The sequence below is a fragment of the Cucumis melo genome, chromosome 4 (assembly GCF_025177605.1).
Source record: "Cucumis melo cultivar AY chromosome 4, USDA_Cmelo_AY_1.0, whole genome shotgun sequence".
Lineage (NCBI taxonomy): Eukaryota > Viridiplantae > Streptophyta > Magnoliopsida > Cucurbitales > Cucurbitaceae > Cucumis > Cucumis melo.
The window spans coordinates 33777228-33791211 of record NC_066860.1 but is presented as its reverse complement, the minus strand read 5'-3'; the positions used below and the strand labels follow the sequence as shown (position 1 = coordinate 33791211).

The 13984-nt window shown below is 32.1% G+C and overlaps 1 protein-coding gene across 2 annotated transcripts; it reads left to right on the top strand.

Moving 5' to 3' along the window:
- The first annotated feature begins 6886 nt into the window (after positions 1-6886).
- Positions 6887-13984, top strand: LOC103486404 (uncharacterized). Of its 2 annotated transcripts, none has more exons than XM_051084209.1 (19): positions 6887-7223; positions 7448-8282; positions 8381-8449; positions 8528-8726; positions 8948-9029; positions 9687-9755; positions 9862-9943; positions 10035-10094; positions 10190-10242; positions 10325-10491; positions 10775-10958; positions 11553-11610; positions 11694-11750; positions 11831-12079; positions 12363-12424; positions 12728-12784; positions 12895-12988; positions 13094-13234; positions 13357-13984. In XM_051084209.1, the coding sequence occupies exons 2-19, from the start codon at positions 7524-7526 to the stop codon at positions 13441-13443; spliced, it is 2529 nt and encodes an 842-aa protein (XP_050940166.1). In that variant the 5' UTR covers positions 6887-7223; positions 7448-7523; the 3' UTR covers positions 13444-13984. The 2 variants fall into 2 exon arrangements, with proteins under 2 accessions (XP_050940166.1, XP_008442570.3); XM_008444348.3 differs by having other exon boundaries at positions 7386-8282.

Below are 13984 nucleotides of genomic sequence, written 5' to 3'. Positions count from 1 at the left end.
ATTGTACAATCTTTATTTGATTTTAGAATGTCTTAGCATAATGAATTTAAAACTAACCAATTGAGATCGATGATCCAATAAAATTAGAGTGATCAATTGATTTGAATGAGTTAACATGTTTGAACAATGGTGCAGTTTGACTCATTAGTACGTTTTTTTTCTTTACTTACAAAATTCAAAGTACATTGGGAGTTATGATCCGTACATGCAATAGGTTAAATTGTATAAAACATGCATCGTATTTTGTTTTTTTCTAAAAGGAATAAAATTATATTTCTAACATAATCACCGACATGTTTCAAAAATAACATTGAAGTCAACTTTATTTAGTAGATGAAATGGTCACTTACAAATATATAATTGGTTTGATTGTTTTATAAAAATTACTTACAAATAAATTATAAGTTTTCTTAGGTTGCTTTCCAATAACAATAAAAAGAAGTTTGCATTTAAAGAAATATTATACGACAAAAAGTCATTATACTTGATTTTGTCGAGACGAGAGCATATTTTTTACTTAGCCTTTTTTTCCATTTAATAATAAAATTAACTTAATTTAAATTTTAAATAAAATATTGTTAAATTTCTTGTTATTATTAATTTAAATTTCAAAATATAATTTATTTTAAATAAAAATAATAATTTAAAAATCTAACCATACGACCTCGACCTTGACTCCCAAACCAGGGAATGGGACCTTTCCCCGCTCTATCCCCGTTGCCAACCCTATTTTCCTCCTATAATGTTTAAATCGATGGATTTTGTTGGTTTTAACAAGCCACCTCTTCATCTCTAATGGTTGACTTTGTTAGATAAGTTGACTAAGTCGGAAAAGCATGTATATATTTTTTATTTTGTGTTTTGAAATATCTACGTGCTTTCATTTATAAGTTAATACTCGATGGAACTATTCATTTACTTTACCAATAACAAGTGAATAAATAATTACTAGTCTCTTCCATTTTTGTTCATTGAAAAAAATAAACATACTTAATAGTCATTTCACTTATTGTATGTCATGTTTTAGATATAATGACCCTTTGACATTAATGTGAAATTCATTAATATTTGTAAATATAATTTTGTAACGTGAATAAATAGAATACAATACCTTTGTGATACTATTAAAGTTTATCTTTTTTTCTTCAATCTATTCACATGATAATCGCTTATCAAATAGAAATAATTACTAACACGATACTCACGAATATTATTGGTTTATAAGAATAATTGTACTTCACATGTTTTCACGTATGCTAAACTTACCTTAAGCATTAAGACAAGTGCTAATTATACGAGTTTTATTATGATTTTGAAATACGAAACTATACATGAAAAACATATATTGGACAGTGTATTGAAAAAAGAAAAAAAAAAACTAATGCCACGACTATTAAAACTTAAAAGACATACGTTAGATCGACTATATTATTCTTGTAAAATGATATCATTAGGAAAACGAGAAATAGGTTTTTAAGGCATTTTTCACATGTATATATAAAATGAATGCTTATAATGATTTTATTTTACTTTTACCATAGTAAACAATTATCATTTTCTAATTTACACATTAGTTGTCCGATTATTTTTCATCCTTTATTTGTATGGGAAATATTTATCTTGAAACATTGTATTTTTTAAACATATTTTTTAATTTCAATAGTAAAAAAAGAAAAAACTTTGTAAGGTTTAAGTGCCTAATTAAAATCTAAATCTAAATTTGTATGAAACTTTAGGAAAGATGTTTTGTGCGATTTACCCAAACATCTATACGTTGTTATGAATAATTAATAACCAACAAAAGGTTTTAATGGTTAAATTGAAAAATGAGAAGAAGATAAAATAAATTCACAAACTATTAACTTGAGAGGATCACATGTAGTCGATATATTATATAATATATGGTTAATCATATAGGTTTAGTGATTAATCTTTGACAACTATATATGTCTTTAAAAATTGTATAAAAAAGGGTTGTGGAAACAGATTCGAACACTTCCTCACGATCGCTTATCTTTGAAATTGAAATGGGTTTGATGAAATAAATTAAAATTTTACCTTTGATAGGTTTTGACAAATTCTTTTTTTTTTTTTTTAAACAATTAAGGGAACGCATGAACACGACAGAACAAGACCAGACTTTCATAGGGTCAACATAGAGAAATACCAAAAGAAAACTAATATAAAAGAATGGTAAAGATGAAGAAAAATAGTCAGGAAATAGAAAAGGAAATGAGATATTATTTTTCTTCTTCTTCGTTTTTTAAATTCACGAATGAAAACTGAGATTTAACAGCAAATTAAAAAAGGAACGAAACGACAGATCGAAAACGAAAAACCTGATTCCACATCATCGAAGAAAACGACATCGTCGAGTCTCGGGTCCCGCTAGCTCGCCGGATTCTGAGCATCATTCGCCGCGGCCGGAGCAGGAGGCCTTGGGGCTACCGGATCAGCGTTGCGGCTCTGCTGGGGTGGTCGAGTAAGAAGAGCCGAGTGCGGACCACCAGATTCGACCGTGGATCCCGGTCCAATAACCGGCGGTGGAGGGGGTTCGGAGAGGTAATCGGCGGCCATGAAAACGCCCTGCGAAGGCCTCCTCTGGTGCCTGCCGGGTCTCTGCGACATTTTGATTTTACGGTGAGATTTGGGAATGGAGAAGAAGAAGAAAGGGGGGGAGAAATAGTGAGAGTTCGCCGGCGTAACGGTAGAGTTGACTGCTTTTTCTTTTTTCTCTCTTTTTTTGTACGTTTTAATTTGGTTTGTTTGATGACTTCTCGATCTAAGCGAGTCAAACTTATAATGCCAATCTTACAATTTCCAACCTCTTCATTCTTACCTAATTTATGTTTTTTTTTCTTTCTAATCCAATAACCAATCTTTAGTTTAATTTACATTTTCATGTACTTAACAAAGATTAAAAAACATTTAATTGAGTTTATAATACAAATTTATGTTAAATTAATATTTTCATCATATAATATATGGTTATATATATAAGAAAAACAATAAGATTTACATTGCATTTATCTCTTCATTTAGATCTTCAAGTGTTTATGATCGACGTTTCAACCGTTGTGTGTTAAATTTAATAAACATAACATGTCGAAAATAGTTTCCATTTGGTATCTCTTACCAAAATATTGCACATTTAATTATTAAAATTTAATTTCAATTTTAATCTATAACAATACAATCTCATCCTTGAGATTTAAATTTTGTTTCAATTTTATCTATAGACTTTAAAATTTAAACATTTTAATTTTAATCGATCATTTTTTGTATTTAGTGTTGGTGTGTGGATTAATTACAAATAAAAGGTAGGTAAATCGTAAAAAAATATAAAATTCGACAAAATACTTACGATTCATACAAAATCAAGTTCAATTAATTTTGTCTTTTATTAGTTTTATTCTATGTAATGTAAATATTTTATCATTTTTTATATTTCAAAAAACCCTAAAAATATATTTAATTAAATTTTCCTGTCTTTCGATCTCATGACAATTAAAGCATAACTTACGAACTCCTCAAAATAATTAATAGACTTTAAAACTACTAGTAAATTGATCCCGTATTTTTTTTTTTACTATAACAATTATCCGTGGATGAACGAAACTTACAAACTCTCGATCGATCTATATATATATATATATATTATTTAAATAGTACTAAATTAAACTAATTTTTTAACATATTTTATAGAGAAATGATGTAAAAATATTAAGTGAGTTTTAATATAATAAAAAGTTAGTTTTAATTAAAGATGGAAGGTTATTTAAGAGATAAGTATTGGAGGGTGCGAGATTTATGGAAATAATTGGGGTGGGAAATTGAAGTGGGAAACTTCCTAACTGCCCCTGCGATTCATGCACCAAGGAGTGTCATTGTACCCATCCAATTTAACGGAACGGAACGGACACTTACAATGTCTTTTAGATAAGATTTTAAATTCCCATCCATTATCCAAATTAACCTTTCTTTCTTTCTTCTTTTTTTTTTTTTAATCTTGTTGGGTTAGGTGGATTAATGTGTTTTTAAACCACTTTAGTCCTTTTTTTTCTTTTTTTAATTTTTGTAAAACAAAATGATAAAATCAAATAAACAGTAAGTGAATAAAAATATCACGATGTCTATTAGAGATAAGATATAAATTTTTATTGTATTTTATAAATACTTTGATCCATTCTCTTCTACTTTAAAACGAAATATCGTTTTATTAGGTAGCTTTATTTGCTTGTTCGTAATTACATTTTAACAACACTTTAGTTTAAAATGTAATATTGGATTTTAAAATTATATTTGATTAAAAATTGAAGACCATATTTAAACTAATAAATAAATGTTATGTAAGTAAATAAGTTTAATGTGTTGATTGTAATTATGGTTTGTATATTTCTTATTAATAGAATAATGGATTTTTCGATTTAGTTATTGTGTCAATGTTAAGTTTGCAAAAACATATAAATATTCTAAAAGATATTTGTATGTCGATCAATTCAACGGAGATTTGAATCTCCAACTCTTTATTTTTCATGTTATGTGAGAACATTGAGTCAATCATAAATTGTCACGTTGTTTTCGTTATTAATTATAAAAATGCACTTTTTTTTTATATACTCAAATGAATTACAATCATAATTAAATTTGAAGACATAAATTAACATGATCCATTAACCATTCAATCGAGTAGGTTATTAATTATGTTGAATTCAATTATGGGGCATAAGAGTCTACGTAATTTACCCTATTACAACCAAGCCGAAGTCAAGTTGGTTGGACTCGATATCATGAAAGACCGAATACACAAACGCTTCTCCAATTCCACATTAACAAAATTAAGAATTCACATTGGATTAAAAACTTTATATATATGCAGTGGACAAGATTAAGCACATACACATATTTACTTTTTTTATATAGTAGGAAAATTAAATCTACCTTTTAAGTAAGTTTTAATATTCATAATTTTCAGCTTAACTTATTTAATCAAACACTAAATAAGATCTGTATGTGATCAATAATTTTATTCAAATAAAGTAACAAATACATGCAATAAAAATACAAAATTTAATAACTTTTTTTAAATGAAGAACGCCTAAGATGCAATATATGTATATCTAGGGATATTTGATTGTAGGGCCGTTGCACTTGATCAACTTTTTGTTCTAATAACTAAATCAATATAAATATAGTTAGATTTAAAATTTAAAGTTCAAACAATATTCACATCGCTATGATTTAAGGGTCGAATTCATATTTATTCATCTTAATTGAGTGAAAATCTGATGAGTTCAAAAGTGGAACTGATCAATTGAAGGGAATGAAGATTGAATCGAAAGTTATGATATCTTTTTTTTTTTTGTGGGCAAATAAAGTTGTGTTGGCAAATGATCCAAGAGGCAACTGGGCGATAAGTCGTGAGTTTGTAAATTTGAAAGACTTGGATTTAAGTAAGACATGAGTTCATCTTCATATGTCAAATTGCTACATGAAGTTCAATGTGGAGCCTCAATTATGAGCGTATATTTGAGGAACAAAGAAAGATAAAGGTTTGGTGATTAAGAGATATGAAATTTCTACCAAATTATGTCAATCGAATGAAAACATTGTAATTTTTTTTTAATCCTCATTCTCTTTGATTTTAGAGTCGAATTTCTAAAAATGAGAACCATCTAAACTTCATGATGTGAAATTTCTCGGTAAAATTTATTTTTTTGGATCGATGGTACTAAGGGGTGTGTTATATTATACTTTTTAAGTTCAACCATATATTTTAAAATTTAATATTTATGGGTTAATACAGTGATGGATCTAGATTCCAAACCCAACCAAAAATAAGCAAAAATTGATTGAAAAAAAGCCTAGCTAGTAGGGGAATGGGCTTTACTATTAAAGATTAGGTAAGGTTAGGTTGACCTGAAAGCATTTGGGTTTAGATACGAGTTAAACTTGGACATCCCATGTTTTAGATCCGATGATGAGAGTGACCACTAATACCATTTGTACATCAAGAAAACAAAATTCAAACCTAACGACCATGATGCAATCTAGATATCCAAAATCAAGATATAAAAAAAATAACGTCATATTCTCCAACTTACTCGTAAAAAACCGACAAAGGAAGGGGAGGGAGATAAAAGCCAAAATTGTGCTTTCCTTTAAAAGGATAGAAATACAATAGTAAGAAAATCGTAAACGTAATATGGCTAAAAATTTACAATTTAATATAATTGACACGTTATTAATATATTATTTATTAAAACATCAATCTTTAACCCAATAACTAAAAACTTTATTAAACTCTAATTTTTAAATTTTCAAAGTTCGAAAAATATTCATTGAATTTTAAATAAATCTGAATTTTAATATTTATACAAATTTGTTTGTTCAACTTTTCAAATATCTCATTACAAATTTTGAAAATATATTACCAAATTGTAATTTTCCGGCAAAAAGAATAGATTATTATTTAATTAAATTCGATAAAAATCAATCTTAATTACTAAATTTAATTTTAGTTTTATTAAAATGCAATGAATAGAATTCAACAAAATCCGATATAGATTATTACACAAATTATTTTTACACTAAAGTGGTCCTCATCCTGTAGTCGCGACACATCATCACAAAAGCAACCCACGTAAGCACAACACCTGGCATAGCAACAAGATGTGGCAGTTTCTCATTGGAGAAATAAAATGGACCCACCGAGTTTTCAAACTGTCGTCTCTTTAAAGATTGTGAACCATTACGAACTTTTCTATTTTTGTTGTTGCTTTTTCTTGTCTTTAATTAATAAATAAATGAATATACAAAAGATTAAATATTATTTATTATTATTATTATTATTATTATTATTGTTATCTCCCATTGGAGCTTTGTTTCTCTTTCCATCTCTATCTCTTCGAAGCTAAATATTGACCGCGAACCTAAAGCTTCTTTTCCATTTCGGTTTTTTGCCGCTCTGTTTTTTCTCTTTCAGGTTTTCCCGGACAAAACCCTAGCCCTAACCAATCCGCCCCTCGTCGTATTCCGATCTGATTCTACTTTCTATACACCTGAAATCTGTTCCCGACCGCCCAGATCTCAGATCCGTTGTTCTTACGAATTTAGTTGGTGGCTTTCTTGCTCGTGGCTTGGATTTCATCTCGCATTTCCTTTGATTCTCGAGTTGTTTTCATCGGATTTTTCATTTTCAGGTTTCGAGAAAGGTGTTAGAGGTTAGATTTCTTAATTTTTACGCGTTAACTCTCTGTTTTGGATGATGATGATAACCGCTGGCGGTTATTCAGAATTGATGTTTTTCTGATGCTTTTATTTTATTTTTTTTCGTTTTGATGAATTTAGGTTTTTTTTTTGAAGTTTAGCATTTGAATTCGCAGGCTTTAAGGAATTGTATTCAGTTTTTTACGAGATTCTGGATTTTCATTTCCACTCTGTTTAGGATTTTTGGATGCTGTCGATTGGGTTTGCGGGATTGTTAGCTACTGGCTTTGCAGATTTGGAGGAATATATATTGGATGGGAGAAGAAGCAGCTGTTTTGGCTGCAGTTACAAATGAGCCGTTGGGGAAAGAGAACGCTTCGAGTACTGAATTGAAGCGAGACCATCAATGTCTTGATGAAGATACGGAACCCGAGTCTTTGCATAGCAAGAAACAAGCTAAGGAAGTGTCGAATGAAGACGTTCGTTCAGAAGTATCGAATCCCGTAGTTTCTCCGAAAGAGAATCATTTCCATGATATTACTAGCCAACCTGAGGAGCTAGAAAATACTACCCAAGTTGAGCGTGGGGAACTTACGTCCGCTTGTTCGGGGAATTCAAGCTCGGAAGATATCTCAAGCGATGGAGTTCGTTGCCAGAATAACATGTCTCAAAACGACGTTGATATGTGTGATGTCGACGAGGTTTCTCGGGTTGTGATTGAAGTCCCTAAGCATGCTAGTTCAACTGGAATTAGGAAAATTACGTTCAAGTTCAGCAAAAAAAAGGATAACAACGGCGCATCCATTTCGGCAGACAAAGTTCATTCTTATGGAAACTCTGACAGGGACGGTAAACCAGAACCTTCATTGTTGGATGATGCTTGTACGGAAACGTCTGCACATAGCTGGGAAGGTTTTGCTGAGAGCAGCAGGTATTCGTTAGGCCCAAATAAAATGGAATTGAAAATGTCGAAGAAGGTTTTACCAAACAATTATCCGTCGAATGTTAAAAAGCTGCTGTCGACTGGTATACTTGACGGAGCTCGAGTCAAATATGTATCTACGACAAGCGAGGTATTTCTTGTTTTTCGTACTTGATAATTCCCAGCGCCATTTTCTTCATGATCTGATTATTTTATTTCGTTTTATTTTTATTGTACTCTTTCTGTTAGATGAAGCTACAAGGTATTATTAACGGCGGAGGTTACATGTGCGGATGTTCAACATGCAATTTTACAGCTGTAAGTTATAAGCAATTCTTTTACATGATTTCCGGACTCCCTTAAGGTGACCGTATAATTAACGATGATTTTGAACAGATCCTTAGTGCTTATGAGTTTGAGCAGCATGCTGGTTTCAAGACTAGACATCCAAATAACCATATATACTTGGAAAATGGAAGGCCAATTTATAGTGTCATACAGGAAATTAAGAGTGCACCTCTTAGCATATTAGATGAAGTGATTATGGAAGTAGCGGGTTCATCTGTTAACATGAATTCATTTGAGGCTTGGAAAGGTATGGATATTTCTTGATTTTTTTTTTAATTAACACTATTTATCACCTTTCTGGAAAATATTGGGGTGCTTGGGGTTGGTTTGCTTTTATGTATACAATAAAGGATTAGTAAAAAAAAAGTTTTAAGTGTGGGATCGAGTTCTGGATAAGTAATGAATTCCTTCCTCTGGAAATGTAGGAGTTGGACTCTCTTCTTTAATTGACAATTTTATGTTCTGCAGCAAGTTTCCACCAGGACAATGCAAATATTGTAGTGGAAAATCATGATGTGAAGCTTCCTAAACTGTCACATCCCGTTGAGAGGTATTTTGTAATATGTCTGATAATCCCTTTCTCTGGCTGTTGAATTATACAAGGACTTGTTGTATCCAAGAGGGTAGTTCATTCTTTGTTATTTCTTTTTCCTAGCTGGATTATGTCCATCCCTTCACACTCTTGCATCAAACGCTGCTCTCTTTCTGTGTGTATATATATTTTCAGTTGCCAGTGAAATAAAACTTGTATGTTTTCGTGCCTCAAAGACTTAAAGATGACTAAGAGTTAATTTTGGTTTGATTCTAGGGTTTGGGGGGCAAGGAATATTTTAAGATAAGAAACTCCCTAAATTTTTGGTTTGCCACCTTAGCGATCATACACAATTAGATTCTCTTGAATGGATTAGACATTTTGTGTGTGTGCACGTGTGTGTGTGTTTTGGAGATGATGGAAGATCTGCGAACCTTTTGCTGTCAACAACTTAAAATGCTTTTTATTAGTGATAACATTTTGCTCCTTGTTATTGCACGAGAAACATGAAGCTACGAGCTAGGGTTGTTTTTGGACTTTTAACTTTTCTCATAATTATTAAAATTTTGAAAATGTCATAAAGAAAGATGTCTTTTCTTTTTATCTACACGAAAAATATTGGTCTTTGGAAGACTCTTTTGCTTTGGTCATAACAGTAGCTTTTGTTTTATGCAGGCCAAACCCTAATTTTTCCAATGCAGTCTTGCAACACAAGAAAACGGCAGAGAAAGGCACAAAAAGAAGGTATTTTTCTCTAATTGGATTTAGCAAAGTACATTTTCTATTTACTTCTCTCCAAAAGAAGTTTCTAGCATTCCTTGTCACCGATAATTTTCCACTATATTTGCAGGGATAATGATCTTCACAGACTTCTTTTCATGCCAAATGGCCTTCCAGATGGGGCTGAGCTAGCATACTTTGTGAAAGGACAGGTAATTGAAATATTAGCTGATGTATGTATGTGATGAACGAGTTTTCTGATTGATCTGATATTTCTTTCTTTGTTTTCCCTACTTCCCATAGAGAATACTCGGAGGCTTCAAGCAAGGAAATGGTATTCTCTGTAGCCACTGTAATCGAGAGGTTGGTAGCTGTGAAGTCTCATCCTTTGTACTGTATCGATTTATTTTTCTGTCTATATTTATCTATTTCTAAACTATTTCACAAATTTGAAACAGATTAGCCCCTCCCAGTTTGAAGCCCATGCAGGGATGGCTGCCAGACGTCAACCGTGAGTATGGTGTTAAGTTTTATGTTATCTTGAAATGCTGCTAGGTTGTCATACTAAAAAAATATTTTTCTATGTAATGCAGGTACCGCCACATTTATACTACAAATGGACTTACACTTCACGATATTGCAATTTCCTTGGCTAGTGGGCAAAAACTTACCACAGGAGACAGTGATGATATGTGTGCTGCATGTGGTAATGGAGGGGATTTGATTTTCTGTGATCGCTGCCCTCGAGCTTACCATACAGGTGATTTTTATTTTATTTTATTTTATTTTTTTATTATTATTATTTTTTTCCGTTTGGTATATCCCGTCTTAGAATAAGGTTTCACCAGGTTGATTATTTCTAGTTTTATGTTCGTTCAAAACTGCATCCAAAATTATGTAATAGGGCTGGAGTACGGATTTCAGTCTAGCTCCACAAATGGGCTTAGCACAATCATTTTTACCCCACTCTGACCAGTAGTTGTGTTCATTTTCATTCACTTGCCTTTGCTAATTTCTTTGAACTATATCTGCTTATTTTACAGGCTGCCTGCATCTACAGAATGTTCCCGAAGGAGTTTGGTCTTGCCCAAACTGTAGAGATAAAGTTGGTTCCAATTCGAAGGCTATTTCTGGAGGTTCTTTGAGTTTTTCAAAGCCAATTGTTTTTAGGTTGACACGAGTTGTTAAAGCACCAGAGTATGAAATTGGTGGTTGTGTTGTTTGCAGGTAGTTACCTTTTTTTTCCCACTCTTCTGTGACACCCTCCACGTTCATTCTTTGGGCTCCCTTTCTTCTTATATTTTATTTAGCTGAAACTCCGATTCACTAGTGGCCGGATACTTTTTTTAAAAAAATTATTTTGTTTGTTTGTTTTTATTTGTTTCATTGGCTTAAAAATTAAGGAAACATTTTACTAATTATGCTTCTTTTAGAGTTTTATTTTTTTATTTAATTTTTAAGATAACTGCTTCTTATAGAGTAGTGAAGAAACTGTGTTTTTGTTATACATATGCAAAATTTGAATTTAAGTTTAGGGCAAAGACAAGCTCAACAAAAGGAGCTCCAACCGTAAATTGAGTGTAGTTGACTTTCTAGGTGTGTCCTTTGCTCATTAGACTGGATGACGGGGGATATCAACAAACTGGAGGACCAGCATAATGTTGCTTTACTGTTTCATCATAAAGCTGAAGCTTTCTTTACTCCTTACATTGTTTCTTATAAATTTTTAAGAAAGGAAATTTCATATCCCCTTATTTCTTAGGTATAATTTAGTAATTTACACGGCTTAAAACTCTAACACAACTTCTCTCAATCTTGTAGGCGGCATGATTTCAGTGCTGCTAAGTTTGATGATCGAACTGTACTGCTCTGTGATCAAGTATGACCATTATTTCATATTTTATTTTCGAATGGTTTTTAATGTGCTCTGTTTAATTTGATGTCTAATTTTCTCTTTTCCAGTGTGAAAGAGAATTCCATGTAGGTTGTCTGCGAGATAGTGGATTATGTGATTTGAAGGTTTGTTTAAGAACAATTTCATTGCTTTTAATCTTAAATTATACTATGAAGTTACTTAGGGGACCCTGATCTTTCTGTAGGAACTCCCCAAGGATAAGTGGTTCTGCTGTGACGAGTGCAGTAACATCCATGTGGCCCTTCAGAATACAGTTCTGAATGGGGCACAAACCATTCCAGATTCATTATCAGAATTGATAATCAGAAAGCATGTAGGAAAAGGATTATTAGTTGATGGAGCTCTTAATGATGTTCGGTGGCAAATTTTAAGTGGAAAAAGTCGCTATCCAGAAGATCTTCCATTTCTTTCAAGGGCAACTGCTATTTTTCGAGTATGTTTCTCCATATTAGTCTAATATTCCTATCAATTCTTCTTCTTAACTTTCTATTGAAATTTCAAATTCACAACTTTACAAGTTTAGAATTTTTAATTCCATTCCTTTTTACAATTCAAACATATGTAACACACAAATCTGAGCTTCACGAACCTAAGTTTTTTTTAATCTATGAATCAAATTCCGTTGAATAGTGTTTACATTTTTGAGCTGATTCTTTCAAGTTTGATTGACATTATTAATTCTGAAGTTCTAATCACAACTCTTATTCCTTTAACAGGAATGTTTTGATCCTATTGTTGCAAAATCAGGTCGTGATCTGATACCTGTTATGGTTTATGGGTAAGATAAATGTCATTTCTTGTACTTTCCCCATTTTTTTGGCAAGATAAATATTTGGAGTCGTATCTCTATTTTTCCTTTTTTGTTTTACTGAGGTTAGTTTTTGTTTCTTTCACTGGTCAAGTCATCACGGCCATGTTCCCCATGGCACAGCAGTATTGTTGTTCCTTCAATTGATGGGGGAAAGACTCTAGGGTCCTGTTGAATTCATTCACTATTTCTCATTAACTGGATTGTCTATTGTCTGTTTGTGTATTCATACAGTTAGACATTTCATGCTTGATTTATTTTAACTTACTGCAGGAGAAATATATCTGGACAAGAGTTTGGAGGGATGTATTGTGTTGTTTTAATTGTGAGGTATGACTATCTAGCTATAGTGTTCTACATTTTTTTTTCTTTTTTAAAATTTATTATTATTTTTTTAACCCTATGCTGATTCCCCCACTTTCTTCTGATCTGCTTCTTAGGTCAATAGTTGTGTCGGCTGGTCTTCTTAGGATCTTTGGTCGTGAAGTTGCTGAACTTCCTATTGTTGCCACAAGTAGAGAACATCAGGGCAAGGTAGGCGCTTAAGGCTCTTCTTAAGAAGGCTATGGTTTTCATATCTACTTCCTCTCGCTCTAGTTGAATCTTTTTCTTTTTCTTATGTCTGCTTTTTATGCGCAGGGTTACTTCCAAGTATTGTTTTCCTGTATAGAGCGGCTACTTTCTTCCCTAAACGTGCAAAACCTTGTTCTCCCTGCAGCCGAGGATGCCGAATCAATTTGGACCAAGAAATTGGGCTTCAGAAAGATGAGCGAAGAACAGGTAAGTAATATTCCATAATGGCATGGTTGCCTTTTTTATGGGTGTACAACAGAAAAGTTGGTCACTCCAATCAATTAGCTTCTGTTAAATCGTTTCTCATCTTGTTGTCTGTGATTGGGCAGTTGATTAAGTATATGAGGGAGGTCCAGCTGACTATCTTCAATGGAACATCAATGCTAGAAAAGGTGGTGCAGCAGTCAACGTTGTAACGCGTTATGATTGGTGTGCAATTCTCTCTATGAAACAAGTCCAAGTTAGATTCTTGTTGAAAGGAAGGAAGGAAAGAAAAGAAAGGTTTTAGGCGAAAGTTGGAATCACATATATATATCTATATATATTTTTAAATTCATTCTTTTCCCCCTTTTAATATCCTCCATAGAAAATAGTTGTGATGTATAATTGCTGCGAGTTCTCGTTTTGATTGGCAGCCAGAGGAAACAATCAATCTCCTGGGAAGGTTGTTCTGTTTGTACAAACTAGAAATTAGATAGTCAACTAATTGGAGGGGTGCGAGTGAAAAAAAAAAAGAAAAAAAGAAAAAAAAAAGGTGCATGCTGACCTTTTATTATGCATGCTGGAGAAATCTCACTTTGTTTTTGACTTTGATAATATTTGATGTAGTTGTTCCAAAAGTGTAAAAACAAACAATAATAGAAAGAAAGCCTAAAAATGTGCCACATTCAGTTTGTGTTGCTGTTGCAGACATAGAGCCCCAACCTTGGGAAGAAGAGAAGGCTGTATTTCCCTTTA